The 15775-nt window shown below is 43.0% G+C and overlaps 1 protein-coding gene across 5 annotated transcripts in view; it reads right to left on the bottom strand.

The window, feature by feature from the left end:
- CYP20A1 (cytochrome P450, family 20, subfamily A, polypeptide 1) overlaps window positions 1-15775 on the bottom strand; it is a 66689-nt gene that overhangs the window by 45893 nt on the left and 5021 nt on the right. For 2 of the 5 annotated variants that reach the window (XM_009444035.5, XM_063791593.1), the window contains exons 2-3: window positions 12287-12336; window positions 6074-6216 (exon numbers count right to left, since the gene is read on the bottom strand). In XM_009444035.5, coding sequence (XP_009442310.1) covers window positions 6074-6216; window positions 12287-12336 — 193 coding nt within the window. Of the gene's footprint in view, window positions 1-6073; window positions 6217-11260; window positions 11428-12286; window positions 12337-15775 lie in introns of all 5 variants that reach the window. The other 3 variants (XM_054680093.2, XM_063791594.1, XM_516042.9) reach the window with 2 other exon arrangements.

Raw genomic sequence — 15775 nt, 5'->3', positions numbered from 1 at the left:
GAGGCACAGTGGCTTACACCTGTAATCCTAGCGCTTCGGGAGCCCGAGGCAGGAGGATCACTTGAGACCAGGATTTTAAGAGTAGCATAGGAAATATAGTGTGACCGCATCTCTACATAAAAATACAAAAATTAGCTGGGCAGGGTGGCACGTGCCTGTGGTCCTAGTTACTCAGGAGGCTGAGGCAGGAGGATCCCTTCAGCCCAGGAATTCGATGCTCCAGTGAGCTATAATTGTGCCACTGCACTTGAGCCCGGGCAACAGTGCGAGACCTTGACTGAAAAAAATAAAAAAAGATACCTGATTTACCCTAATGTGATTATTACACATTGTATGTCTGTATCAAAATACCTCATGTACCCCATAAATATATACACCTACTAAGTAACCACATTTTTTTTTTTTTTTTGAGATGGAGTCATGCACTGTTGCCTGGGCTGGTGTGCAGTGGAGCGATCTCAGCTTGCTGCAACCTCTGCCTCCTGGGTTCAAGCAATTCTCCTGCCTCAGCCTCCTGAGTAGCTGGGATTACAGGCGCCTGCCACCACGCCCAGCTAATTTTTTGTATTTTTAGTAGAGACGGAGTTTCACTTTGTTGGCCAGGCTGGTCTTGAACTCCTGACCTTGTGATCCACCTGCGTCGGCCTCCCAAAGTGCTGGGATTATAGGCGTGAGCCACTGAGACCAGCAAAAAAAAATTTTTTTAATGGATATTTTTAAATTTAATAAGGCATACTCTTAAGAGAACTACCAGATATTTAAATACAAAAATGCTTACAATGTGTAGTCAGAACATTTTTAGGAAGAATAAACAAAGTTATAGAAGAGGGAAAGGAAAATAAACCCAAACTGACCAAATGGAATTTTTTTTTTTTTGAGACAGTGTCTCACAGTCGCCTAGGCTGGAGTGCAGTGGCGCAATCTTGGCTCACTGCAACCTCTGCCTCCCAGGCTCAAGCGATCCTCCCGCCTCAGACTCTCGATTAGCTGGGACCACAGGCATACGCCACCATGCTCAGCTAATTTTTCTTTTTTTTTTTTGTAGAGACAGGGTCTCATCACGGGAGGCCGAAGTGAGTGGACTGCTTGAGCCCAGGAGTTTGATACCAGCCTGGGCGACATGGTGAGACCCCAACTGTATGTGAAAATTTTAAAAAATAATAAAAAACCAAAAAAAATCTTAATTTTATGTAAATATATCCAGTTGTTATGGAAGTTTAGAGATGGTACATGGAGGGAAGCATATTTAACTAAACTGGAGGCTGGAGTAGAAGTTAGCCATGCAAGGCTGGGAAAAATGTTTCAGAGGAGAAAAAAGACAGACCTATGGAAGTAAGAGAGGAGTCAAATAATTTAGGAACATTAAGTTATCAGTATTCATTCACTGATGTAATAAATATTGACTGAGGGCCTGCTCTATAACAAGAGCCAAGTATACAGCAGTAATCAAAATAAAATAGTCCCTACCTTCACGGAGCACACACTTAAGTGAGGGAGACAGACACTCAAAGGATTACAAAAAATAGAATTACTGGTGGGTGCGGTGGCTCACGCCTGTAATCCCAGCACTTTGGGAGGCCGAGGCAGGCGGATCACCTGAGGCTAGGAGTTTGAGACCAAACTGACTAACATGGCGAAACCCTGCCTCTACTAAAAATACAAAAATTACCGGGCGTTGTGGCATGCACCTGTAATGCCAGCTACTAGGGAGGTTAAGGAAGGAGAATTGCTTGAACCCGGGAGGCAGAGGTTGCAGTATGCCAAGATTGCACCACTGCACTCCAGCCTGGCAGACAGAGCGAGACTCCATCTCAAAAAGAAAATAAAAATAAAAATAAATAAATAAAACAGAATTATAAACCGGGAAAAGTGTTGTAAAGGAAAGGCACGGGGTGTTATGATAGCATCTAAAAGGGGAAACTGGCCGGGTGCAGTGGCTCATGCTTGCAATCCCAGCACTTTGCGAGATGAAGGTGGGAGGAACACTTGAGGCCACGAGTTCAAGACCAGCCTAGGAAACATAATGAGACACACGTCTTTACAAAAAATTTTAAAAACAACTAGCCACGCATGGTGGCACATGCCTGTAATCCCAGCTACTCAGGAGGCTGAGGTGGGAGGATCCCGTGGGCCCAGGAATTTGAGGCTACAGTGAGCTATGATCAGGTCATTGCACTACAGCCTAGGCAACACAGCAAGACTCTGTCTTAAAAAATTAAAACAAAATAAATAAAAGGGGACCTATCAAGCAATGTGGGATGATCAGAGATAGCATCCCTGGGGAAGTGACATTTAAACTAGGAGCTGAAAAATGAACACACATTAGCTTGGTGTGTGGATGACTGGAGGTGCATTCCACGCAATGGGAATAGCATAGACAGGCCCTGAGATAGGAGGGAACAGGGTACATCTGAAGACTTAAAAGAAAACAAGTATGGCTAGACTATAAGCCAAATGAGAATGTGGGAAACCAGGCTGGAAAAGTAGCCAGGCTAAATCATAAAAAGTCCTGAAGACTACATTAAAAATTTGGAGTTTGTCCCAAGAACAAAGGGGTTTTCAAACTAGAGTCCACAGATACCAAAGGGTCTGTTCATGGAATCCAGTGCAGTCCATGAACTTGGATCAGGGGAAAAAACAATCTTTCTTTTTAACTAACCTCTGAATGAAACTTAGCATTTCCTTCAATTGTGAGTATAGGCTCTGACTTTTTAAACCAATACAAATCTCAAAATATGTTCCGATTATAAATACTGGAAAAATCTCATAATAATAATTTTGGCCCTTGCATCACTACTTTAAAATCATGGAAGTTTCTGGAAGGATTATTAGATCTTGCTATTTAATACGTTAACAAAGAGGCAAACATAATATCATAGTTTTTTAAAAAAGTATTAATATTTTGTAACTATATTGGTTTGCTTTAGCTATGCATTTAAAAATGTTATTCTCAGGAGTCGAAGGTTTCATCAGACTGCCAAGAGGTATCTGTCAACTGCAAAGCATGGGAAAATACATGGGAAGGAAAGGGGAAAGAGAAATAAGCAATCCAGGTAAGATCATGGAAATCTAAACCAGGGTGATGGCAATGCTGGTAGAGAAGTAGATCAATTAGAAAGGCCTTTAGAAGGTAAAATTGACATTAGAGATTCTTTTCAAATGTGATTTTCTTTTCTTTTTTTCTTTTTTTTTTTTTTTGGAGACTGAGTCTCACTCTGTTACCCAGGCTGGAGTGCAGTGGCGCAATCTTGGCTCACTGCAACCTCCGCCTCCCAGGTTCAAGTGATTCTCATGCCTCAACATCCTAAGTAGCTGGGACTACAGACACGTGCCACCACGCCCGGCTAATTTTTCTGTATTTTTAGTAGAGATGAACTTTCACCATGGTGGCCAGGCTGGTCTGGAACTCCTCCCCTCAAACGATCCACCCACCTCAGCCTCTCAAAGTGCTGAGATTACAGGTGTGAGCCACTACACCCAGATCAAATGTGATTTTCAAAGAATACTAAGTGCTATAAAAATGCTTACAATACAATGGTAAATAAAAAACACAAAGACTATCCACGCAGTATAATCTGATTACATTAAAATTCTATTGTGCACACAAAACACCGGAATGATAACAATTTTTTTTTTTTTGAGACGAGTCTAGCTCTGTCGCCCAGACTGGAGTGCAGTGAGTGGCATGATCTTGGCTCACTGCAACCTTCACCTCCTTGGTTCAAGTGATGCTTCTGCCTCAGCCTCCCGAGTAGCTAGGACTACAGGCATGTGCTACCACACGCAGCTAATTTTTGTATTTTTAGTAAAGATAGGGTTTCATCATATTAGGCAGGCCAGTCTCGAACTCCTGACCTCAAGTTGAGGCAGAAATTTAAAAATAAATATGCATTCATTCACTCTAAGTAACAGGGAAGGCAAGGGTTAAAAATAAAAGAACAAGGCCGGGCATGGTGGCTCATGCCTGTAATCCTAGCACTTTGGGAGGCTGAGGTGGTGGATCACAAGGTCAGGAGTTCAAGACCAGCCTGGCCAAGATGGTGAAACCCCATCTCTACTAAAAATACAAAAAATTAGCTGGGCATGGTGGCAGGCGCCTGTAATCCCAGCTACTCGGGAGGCTGAGGCAGAGAATTGCTTGAACCCAGGAGGCGGAAGTTGCAGTGAGCCGAGATCACGCCACTGCATTCCAGCCTGGGCGACAGAGTGAGACTCTGTATCAAAAAAAAAAGAAAAAAAGAAAGAAAAGAACAAGTTTTCCTCTGCCTAGCAAGCTCACTTCAAGAACAGTTATAAGATAACACTGTCCAGAAAGCCAAGGCCAAAGGAATAGGCTTCAAACACCACCACCCCCATCCAGAGCAAGGTTAAAGGAAAAAAAAAAAAGAAAAAGAAAAAGACAAATTTTTTTACTGTTACTCCTTTCCTTGGCTTCTTAAGCATGATTATGTATTACAAATGTCTGTATTTAACCAGTTCTTGTTTTTCTTTCAATGCAGCTACAAGCTCACCAGCTATGCAAGGCCACAACTTATGTTATACTATAGATTATGTGACCTGTCACTGTATGATTAACTGCTTTTGTTTTGCTTCTGTAAATCTGCTTATAAAAACCACGCTCTGTCTTTGTTCAATGTTTAGTTTTTTGGATGTGAATCCACTGAGCCGGTGCGTACCTTAAAATAAACAATCCTCCTGTTCTCCATATCAGTCTCTCTGGTCCTCAGTTCCCCACAACATTTTTGGTGACCATGAAAGGACCCGAGATGGCAGGCTTACTGTCTCCTTTGCCTCTGGAGGCTGGAGCCCTGGGCCAGGGGAGACCTGTCACCCCAGGCACTGCCGGGAGAACTTCAGCCCATAGGGGAGATCAGCTCTCCCCTGACCTGGCGCCCCTACCCAGCAGCACAACAGAACCTAAAGAGGGGCTATAGGACAATTTCAGAAACAGTGCGCTTCAGGAACCGCAGTAAGGTTTTGGGGCCCAAGGCAGGACCCGTGGGGACAGAAGGGGAGCCTGATCACCTCCTGGGGTGTGCCGAATAGTCTGACCCAGAGGGGCTTGGGGTGACAAGAGTGGCTCGTCAATTCATATGAAACTCACACCCGAACCAACACAGGACGTGAGAGTGGCTTGCTAAGACAGTTACAAAAAGGAAACTGGAGGTGGCGAGAGTGGCTCGCCACCCCAACTAGGAAACTGGAGGTGACGAGAATGGCTCGCCACCCCAACTGGGAAACTGGGTGGCCACTCTCACCACCCCAATTATGAACACAGGAACTAGGAGTGGGGAAGTGTGTGAAAGTGTGTGAATGGAGGGCCCTAATTAGGCTCATCAACCGCAAAGTGGGGAGTCACAGATCTCTTAGCATGGACTGTGTGCTCCGAGAAAGTGTGGGGCCGACTAAGACTAGTGGCAATCTGCATACGGCTAATAGGAGCTGCCCTACAGCTCAGAGGTGTAGTGGGAATAAGGAACTCTCCAAAGCCAAGCAGCATCTGAAAACTCCTATCATGGAGCACTTTGGGAGGCAGAGGTGGGTAGACCACTTGAGGTCAGGAGTTTGAGACCAGCCTGGCCAACATGGTGAAACCCTGCCTCTACTAAAAATACAAAAATTAGCCCGGTGTGATGGTGCGCACCTGTAATCCCAGCTACTAGGGAGGCTGAGGCACGAGAATTGCTTAAACCTAGGAGGCGGAGGTTGCAGTGAGCCGAGATCACACCACTGTACTCCAGCCTGGGTGACAGAGTGAGACTCTGTCTCAACAACAATAACAATAACAACAAAATATATACATATATACACATACATACATACAGAAACTTCTTCAGGTGCTCTCTACTCTCATCATTCCAACTTATACAGTGAGTCTGGATGTTAAGATTTTTGTTTTCTTTTCTTTTGTGTGTGTGTGTTTTGTTATTGTTGTTGTTTTTAATTTCAGAATAAAATTAGCTTAGAGGGACAGGAAAGAAAAGAGTAACAAAGATAGTACACACCAATACTCAAAAAATAAATACTATTATTTATGTTGTAGAACACTAGACCAAACTACTTATCACCTTACCTTTAGGAGGAGGGCAAAGTTACTCTTCAGAGAATCAGTCACACCATTTTCATACAATTTTTTCCTCATGTGGTTTTCACTCACACTGCCACCACCAGATTGATACCTTAATAATGACTTCAGCATGGTTTCAAAAGGGTCCGCTGAAACAGACAAATTAAATATTTCTGTATCAAAATAATCACTCAAAAAGATACCCTGTAAGAGAACAAGAGATCAGGGAGGTAAAGAATTGTAGCTGAAAGCATGGCAACTGTTTTTCATAATTCCCTTGTTTTTATTTTTTATTTTATATATATATATATATATATACACACATATATATATATTTTTTTCTTTTGAGACAGAGTTTCACTGTTCTCGCCTAGGCTGGAGTGCAATGTCATGATCTCGGCTCACTGCAACCTCCGCCTCCGAGGTTCAAGCAATTCTCCTGCCTCAGCCTCCCAAGTAGCTAGGATTACAGGCGTGTGCCAACACTCCTGGCTAATTTTGTACTTCTAGTAGAGACGGGGTTTCAACATGTTGGCCAGGCTGGTCTCGAACTCCTGATCCCAAGTGATCCGCCTGCCTCAGCCTCCCAAAGTGCTGAGATTACAGGCATGAGCTGCCGCACCCAGCAAACTGTTTTTAAAATATGAACAATTTAAGAGTCAGTGAAAATTGGCAAGAACACAATATCCTGACTGGGAATTCCACTGTTAAGTCATTAATACAGACATAAATTTTCTACCTACATAACTATAATGTCTTCAAATTTTTTTAAAAAAAGCACATTCCCCTGATTTTAAAGCAAAATGGATAAGTTTGTGATTTGTGGTTATCAAGTATTACAGTAAAATTATTTAGCTGGATTCAAAAATTTATTTTCTCCAATTCTTGTTTCTTTAATGACTATTGTTTTCACACGCATACAAAGATACACTGTCATTGTTAAAACAATTCAAACAATACAGAAAAGACAGCAAAATGCATCCGAGATACTGTTAACATTTTAGACATTTTTCACAGCTGTTATCATCTCTCTCTTTTTTTTTTTTTTTGAGACGGAATCTCGCTCTGTCCCCCAGGCTGGAGTGCAGTGGCGCAATCTTGGCTCACCGCAAGCTCCGCCTCCCGGGTTCACGTCATTCTCCTGCCTCAGCCTCCCGAGTAGCTGGGACTACAGGCTCCTGCCAGCATGCCCAGCTAATTTTTTGTATTTTTAGTGGAGATGGGGTTTCACCATGTTAGCCAGGATGGTCTCGATCTCCTGACCTCGTGATCTGCCCGCCTCGGCCTCCCAAAGCACTGGGATTACAGGCGTGAGCCACCGCACCCGGCCTAGCTGTTATCATTTCTTAACAGAGAGAGAGACAGAAAAATCTGTCAGATTTCACAAAGAACTACATTCTCCTCTTTCAGAGCACTTCTCTCAGTTCATTAGTGTGATAATTTGAATGTTTACATACTGCCCTCACTCTCCAACATTAGCCTAGAAACTCCATAGGAGCAGAGACCATTCTGGTTTTCCTCATTATATTCCCCGACAGAGCCATCTTTTCATGTTGTATAAAGCCTAGTAATTAAAAGCACAATCTTTTTTTTTTCTTCCTCAGAGATCCTTGTTCTACAAAAGCACAATCTTGAACCAGATTGCCTGACTTCAAGTCCTAGCTCCATCACTAATTAGCTGTGACCTTAGGCAAGTAACTTAACCTCTCTGTACCTCAGGTTTCTCTTCCGCAAAAAAGGGATAACCATAATACCTTCTTCATGAAGTTGTTCTGAGAATTAAATGAGTTAATATTTGTAAAGGGCTTGGAATAGTGCTGAGATATCATAATTGCTATATAAGTATCTGATAAAATCAATCTACATCATCATATTCAGGCCTGAAAGTATTCATTTATTCAGTCATTGATATTTAGGTTGCTTCAAATTTTTTTTTTATAAACAATGCTAATATAAATATTTTCTCACATCTGTGATGATCAATTTATGGATCAACTCCTTAAGATATTATTGTTAGGTCAATGGTTACTGTCAACTTTTTCTCCAGAGAGCTTGTATAGTACATGTACACCACATGATTTCCCATTCCCTCATCAACAGTGTGTTCTGCCAGTATTCTTCATCTCTTCTAGGGAGATAAGTAAAATTTCTCATTTTTATTTGTACCCAGCTGAATATTAGTGAGGCTGAAATCTTTAAATTTGTTTACTCCTTTCTTAATGAGCTTGTTTTTGCCCATTTTTCTAAAAGGGCATTTTTTTTTTCTTTTTTGAGATGGAGTCTCGATCTGTCATCCAGGTTGGAGTGCAATGGCTTGATCTCGGCTTACCACAACCTCCACCTCACAGGTTCAAGCGATTTTCATGCCTCAGCCTCTCCAGTAGCTGGGATTACAGGTATCTGCCACCATGCTCAGCTAATTTTTGTATTTTTAGTAGAGACGGGGTTTCACCATGTTGGCCAGGCTGGTCTCGAACTCCTGACCTCAGGTGATCTGCCCACCTCAGCCTCCCAAAGTGCTGGGATTACAGGCGTGAGCCACCATGCCTGGCCTATTTTTTCTTATTAGTTTTTAAGGACTATATATATTTAACATATTGGTGGTAAATTACTTTTCCATTTCTCTGTTAAATTTTGTCATGGTGCCTTTTTATTTAACAAAAATATGGTAATCAATTACTACACATCAGGTGTAGCAATGTGTGGCCAACATTTTACCATCTCTCTTTCTTCCTTTCTCAAGGTGATTTTGACTTTGTTTTTAATTTAGAGACAGTCTCAATGTGTCTCCCAGACTGGTCTTCAACTCTTGGGTTCAAGCGATCTTCACACCTCAGCTTCCTGAGTAGCTGGGACTACAGCTATGTGCTACCGCATCCATTCAAGATGTTTGTTATTGTACTAAAATTTTTCATTTTTATGTAGACAGATTTATCTAACTTGTGTTTTATAGCTTCTAGATCTTGTACCATTGTAAGAGGTTTATCTACATTCTCTCCAACCAAAGAGAAAAAATTTAATATTTAACCATGTTTTCTTGTATTACCTTTATGACCTGATATTTTAATCATCTAGAATTTATTTTTATATAAGAAATAAGGCAGAGGCCAGGTGAAGTGGCTCACACCTATAATCCCAGCATTTTGGAGGGCAGAGGTGGGAGAATCGCTTGAGTCTAGGAGTTGGAGGCCAGCCTGGGCAACGTAGCGAGACCTCATCTCCACTAAAAAGTAAATAAATTAGCCAGGCATGGTGGTGCATGCCTATAGTCTCACCTACTCAGGAGGCTGAGGTGGGAGGATTGCTTGAGCCCAGGACTTGTAGGTTATACAGTGAGCTATGATAGCACTGCTGCACTCTAGCCTGGGCAAAAGCTGGGCGGGGCGGGGGGAATAGAATAAGGCAGGGATTGAGATTTATTTTTTACAAATAGCTAATCAATATTCCCCAAAACATTTATTACTTTTCCCTTTTGTCATAAAATGCTATCTTTATCATATATATTTGGTTTGTCTTCTGAACTCTCTACTCTTTTACATCTGTTTGCCTAGCTTGACCACAGTATGAGAGTTTTTTTTTTTGAGATGGAGTCTCCCTCTGTCACCCAGGCTGGAGTGCAGTGGTATGATCTCAGCTCACTGCAACCTCTGCCTCCCGGGTTCAAGAGATTATCCTGCCTCAGTCTCCCAAGTAGCTGGGATTACAGGCGCACATCACCAGGCCTGGCTAATTTTTGTATTTTTAGTAGAGACAGGGTTTTACCATGTTGGCCAGGCTGGTCTCGAAATCCTGACCTCATGTGATCTGCCTGCCTTGGCTTCCCAAAGTGCTGGGACACCAGGCAGGAGCCATCACGCCCGGCCAGGAGATTCTTTTTTTTCAAGAGACAGGTTCTTGCCCTGTCCCCTGGCTGCCTGGCTGGAGTAGAGTGGAGCAACCTTGGCTCACTGAAGCCTCAACCTCCTGAACTCAAGCAATCCTCCCACCTCAGCCTCCCAAGTAGCTGGGTCTACAGGCACATGTATCACATCTGGCTAATTTTTGTTTTTTTTGTAGCAATGGGGTCTCACTATGTTGCCCAGACTGGTCTTGAACTCCTGGGCTCAAGTGATCCTCCCACCTTGGCCTCCTAAAATGTTGGGATTACAGGTGTGAGTCACTATGCCTGGCCAGTACAAGATTCTTTAATCTAGCTTTATAATACTCTATACTAACTGATGGTACAAGTATTTCCCTCATTAATATTCTGGTTTTTTTGGAGATGGAATCTTACTCTGTTGCCCAGGCTGGAGTGCAGTGGTGCGATCTCAGCTCACTGCAACCTCTGCCTCCCAGGTTCAAGCAATTCTCTTGCCTCAGCCTCCCGAGTAGCTGGGACTACAGGCACACCTCACCACGCTCAGCTAATTTTTGTATTTTTAGTAAAGACAGGGTTTCACCATGTTGGCTAGGATGGTCTCGATCTCCTGACCTCATGATCCACCTGCCTCGGCCTCCCAAAGTGCTGAGATTACAGGTGTGAGCCACCATGCCCAGCCCATTAATACTCTTTTTAGGATTGTTTCCTGGTTGCTCATGTACATTTACTCTTTACTCTTCCAGATATACCTTGGAACTATTTTTTCAGGGTCCCAAAAAAATCCTGTTGGAATTTACACTGAGATTTTATCATATATGCTTATAAATTAAGGAAAAACACAATTATTTAAAATACTATCTTAAATTAGGTAATAAGACATCAGCACAGTGCCTAGCACATAGTACAAAGCATTCAATAAATGTTGGCTATTCCTATCCAAGAACAATATATATATACAGTTTTTATTTATAAACATTAATTGTTTTTTTATTTTTTTGAGACAGTCTCGCTCTGTCGCCCAGGCTGGAGTACAGTGGCACAATCTTGGCTCACTGCAGCCTCCGCCCCCGGGGTTCAAGAGATTCTCATGCCTCAGCCTCCCAAGTAGCTGGGATTACAGGTGTGTGCCACCACACCCGACTAGTGTTTGTATTTTTAGTAGAGAAGGGGTTTCACCATGTTGGCCAGGCTGGTCTCGAACTCCTGGCCTCATGTGATCCACCTGCCTCAGCCTCCCAAAGTGTTGGGATTACAGGTGTGAGCCACCGTGCCCGGCCTAAACATTCATTCTTAAAAGGTAAGGATCAGGTAATTAGAAAGAAAATTAAACTTACATGTCTTATTGGGATTGATATGCTGCTTCAGTACATCAACAGTGCCCAAACTAACCACGAGGCGCCTGCCAAACCAGAAGGAGACCACAGGCCCATATTTCTCATGCAAATTAACCAGGAACTCATGCAAACTTCCACTATTCACAATATCTGGAAGATTACCATCTCTGGCAAAAGAGCAACATTTGACAAAATAATCAATTTAATTTGGAAAAATGAGAAAAACAACAGTTGACTCTGAATTAACTGTGTCAATAAATGAGAACAAAGGTTCATGAAATTCAAATTACTGCAAAATCCAAAACTCAATTATATTTGCCTTCTTGCTATATTTCTATAGTTATATTTAGATATGGATTTGTCTGATATTTTAAGAATTCTTAACACTTCAAACCAAATAAGAAAGCTCCATAGGAACATCCGACTTAGATACTGGAAAGCTATCCCACTTTCCCAGCACCTAATTCTGAGATGACAATGGACATCATCGGCTGGTGAAAATCATCAGATCAGCTATGGCAATCTTTTCCTTCTTTCCTTCTATCTTAATCCTCTTTTCAGCTTTCTCTGGCAAGGGGAAGTGAAAGCAATGAAATGTTTTGATTTACACAACCCTCCTTTCTGTTAACAAAGTTTAGGTTACATGCCAAGGTAAATTTAGGGCAATCAAAGGAATTGAATTGAATAAGATGAGTGATCTTAAAATATGGTTTATCATTTTGGTTTGTCTTCTGAACTACCTACTCTCTTCCATCTGTCTGCCTAGTCCTACCACAAAATAACCTTAGTTTTCTTTTTACTTATTTATTTTTTTTAGAAACAGGGTCTGGCTCTGTCGCCTAGGCTGGAGTGCAGTGGCACAATCATAGCTCACTGAAGCATTAAACTCCTGGCCTCAAGCGATCTTCCACCTCAACCTCCTCAGTAGCTGGCAACAGCTACCATGATTGGCTAAAAATATGGTTTAGTTTTGATATCAATAATGAAGAATTAACTCTACTTAATTCCAAGAAAATAATTACTCACTTTTCTTCAGTTGGAGTAATCCCTGGAATTCCTGCAGCTTGTCTGGAAGCCTTACAAAAAAAAAGTTTATAATAATGAATTATCATATATCCCATAAGTCAGATGTGTTTCACCAACACATCTGCAGGACCTTAAATAATAGCTTTCCAATTAAGCTGAATCTAAGAAATTATTTCCATATTAAAATACAAAAAAAGGGGTTCTTTGCATGGAAAATAATGATTTCCATGTCCTTTGCAGGGATACAGATGGAGCTGGAGGCCATTTTCTTTAGCAAACTAACACAGGTACAGAAAATCAAATACTACATGTTCTCACTTATAAGTGGGGGCTAAATGAAGAGAACACATGGACACATAGAGGGGAACAATACATGCTGGGGCCTTTCGGAGGGTGAGAGGATCAGGAAAAACAACTAATGGGTACTAGGCTTAATAATTACCTGGGTGATGAAATAATCTGTACAACAAACCCCCTTGATACAAGTTTACCTGTGTAACAAATCTGCACTTGTACCCCTGAACTTAAAATGAAAAAAAAAAAAAAATTTTTTTTTAAAGAATGATTTCAGCCGAGCGCGGTGGCTCAGGCCTGTAATCCCAGCACTTTGGGAGGCTGAGGAGGGCAGATCACGAGGTTAGGATATCAAGACCATCCTGGCTAACACGGTGAAACCCCTTCTCTACTAAAAATATAAAAAATTAGCCGGGCGTGGTGGCACACACCTGTAGTCCCAGCTACTCGGGAGGCTGAGGCAGAATTGTTTGAACCCGGGAGGCAGAGGTTGCACTGAGCCAAGATCGTGCTACTGCACTACAGCCTGGGCAACAGAGCAAGACTCTATCTCAAAAAAAAAAAAAAGGCTGGGCGTGGTGGCTCACGCCTGTAATCCCAGCACTTTGGGAGGCCGAGGCAGGCGGATCACGAGGTCAGGAGATAGAGACCATCCTGGCTAACATGGTGAAACCCCGTCTCTACTAAAAATACAAAAAATTAGCAGGGCGTTGTGGCGGGCGCCTGTAGTCCCAGCTACTCGGGAGGCTGAGGCAGGAGAATGGCGTGAACCTGGGAGGCGGAGCTTGCAGTGAGCCTAGATCGCGCCACTGTACTCCAGCCTGGGCGACAGAGCAAGACTCCGTCTCAAAAAAAAAAACAAAAGAATTATTTCATTCAGGATATTATTCTTCCTCTGTCAGTTAAACTAAGGTGTTTGAAAAATTTAATATACACTCTACATCAACTAACACATATCCAGTACATTTTTCGTTGTTTTCTTTGTTGTGAGTTTATATATGGTCCCAGCTGGTTTGGCTTAAAAAAAAAAAAAAATCAAGGTCCATTCTACCACTTTCATTATGATGATGCAAGAAACAGAAGAAAACTGCTGTGCTGGGCCGGGCGCAGTGGCTCCTGCCTGTAATCCCAGCACTTTTGGAGGCTGAGGTGGATGATCACTTGAGGTCAGGAGTTCAAGACCAGCCTGACAAACATGGCGACCCCATCTGTACTAAAAATACAAAAATTAGCTGGGCATGGTGGCACACTCCTGTAGTCCCAGCTACTCAGGAGGCTGAGGCATGAGAATCACTTGAACCTGGGAGGCGGAGGTTGCAGTGAGCTGTGATTGCACCACTGCACTTCAGCCTGGATGACAGAGTCAGACTCTGTCTCAAAAGAAAAATAAGGAAAAACTGCTGTGCCGGAGCCATTTTCTTGAGTGGGTGGGAAGGTAGGAGATCTAGTACAGGAGTGAAGAGACGGGGGGTGGGGGCATTTAATTGGGAGCATAGCCAGTTCACAGTAATAGGAGGTAACGTGGAATATAAGGGCACAAATTTAGGCAGATAGGCAGGGTGGTGTGGAAATTATCTCCAGATTGGTTTCATTTTTTCAATGAAATAGGCCAGGTGTGGTGGCTTGTATCGATAATCCCAGTACTTTGGGAGGCCAAGGCAGGACGATCATTTCAGTCCAGGAGTTTGAGACCAGCTTGTGCAACATGGGGAAACCCCGTCTCTTTAAAAAGTACAAAAAATTCGCCGGGTGCAGTGGCCAGCACTATAGTCCTAGTTACTCAGGAGGCTGAGGCAGGAGGATCACTTGAGCCTGGGAGGTCAAGGCTGCAGTAAGCCAAGGTCACACCACTGCACTGCAGCCTGGGTGACAGAGTGAGACCCTGTCTCAAAAAAAAAAAGAAAAAAAAGAGGCCAGGCGCAGTGGCTCATACCTGTAATCCCAGTACTTTGGGAGGCCAAGGTGGGCGGATCACTTGAGGTCAGGAGTTCAAAATCAGCCTGGCATACATGTTGAAACCCCGTCTCTATTAAAAATACAAAAATTAACAGGGCGTGGTAGTGGGCGCTGTAATGCCAGCTACTCAGGAGGCTGAGGTGGGATTTGAGCCCGGGAGGCGGAGGTTGCAGTGAGCCGAGATCACGTCACTACACTCCAGCCTGGGAGACAGAGCGAGACTCCGTCTAAAAAAAAAAGAAAGAGAGGCGAGAGTGGATCACGAGGTCAGGAGTTCAAGACCAGTCTGGCCAACATAGTGAAACCCCGTCTCTACTAAAAATACAAAAATTAGCCAACTGTGGTGGCACATGCCTGTACTCTCAGCTTCTCGGGAGGATGAGGTGGGAGAATCGCTTGAACCCGGAAGGTGAAGGTTGCAGTGAGCCGAGACCACACCATTGCACTCCAGCCCCAGCCTGGGTGACACAGTAAGACTCCGTCTCAAAAAAACAAAAAAGAGATTATCAGTTATTGGTGAAGACAGAAGATTTGAAGACAGGGAAGGAATGAAAAGTTATCTAGAAGATTTGGAGAGTGAATGCACCAGGGGATTTCCAGACACCCCACTTAAGGTTTATGAATTAAAATGAGACTAGTCAGTATGGCTGTGTTCTTTTCTGCCTGTGTTTTGTTTGTTTGTTTGTTTGTTTTCCAGCTGTGTGGGTTCAGGGGCGGAATTGACAGAGCATTTGATTTAATCACAATTAGGGTTTGCTAGATGATTATGACAAATGGATACAGGGCAAAGGAATTGAAGGTATATGCAAAGGAGTGGTTATAGTAACAGACCATGCAACCTAAGCTTTTTTTTTTTTGAGACATGGTCTCACTCTGTCACCCAGTCTGGAGTGCAATGGCGCCGTCTTGGCTAACTGCAGCCTCGATCTCCCAGGCTCAAGCGATCCTCCTGCTTCAGCCTCCCAAGTAGCTGGGACCAGGGACCACGGACGCTCACCATCATGTCTTATTTATTTATTTATTTTAGAGACAAGGTCTTACTATAATGCTCAGTCTAGTCTCAAACTCCTGAGTTCAAGCAATCCTCCCACCTCAGCCTCCCGAAGTGCTGGGATTATAGGCTTGAGTCACCGTGCTGGCCATAAGCTTCTTACATCATCAGTTTCTCCTTTATGACTTGACAGCCCTCATCAGCATAATGTAATTTCTCCTACCTTAAGAGAAATTCACCTCACTTCC

The sequence above is a fragment of the Pan troglodytes genome, chromosome 13 (assembly GCF_028858775.2).
Source record: "Pan troglodytes isolate AG18354 chromosome 13, NHGRI_mPanTro3-v2.0_pri, whole genome shotgun sequence".
Classification (NCBI taxonomy): domain Eukaryota; kingdom Metazoa; phylum Chordata; class Mammalia; order Primates; family Hominidae; genus Pan; species Pan troglodytes.
Note: the sequence above shows the minus strand (reverse complement) of the source record. Positions and strands in the feature narration are given on the sequence as shown.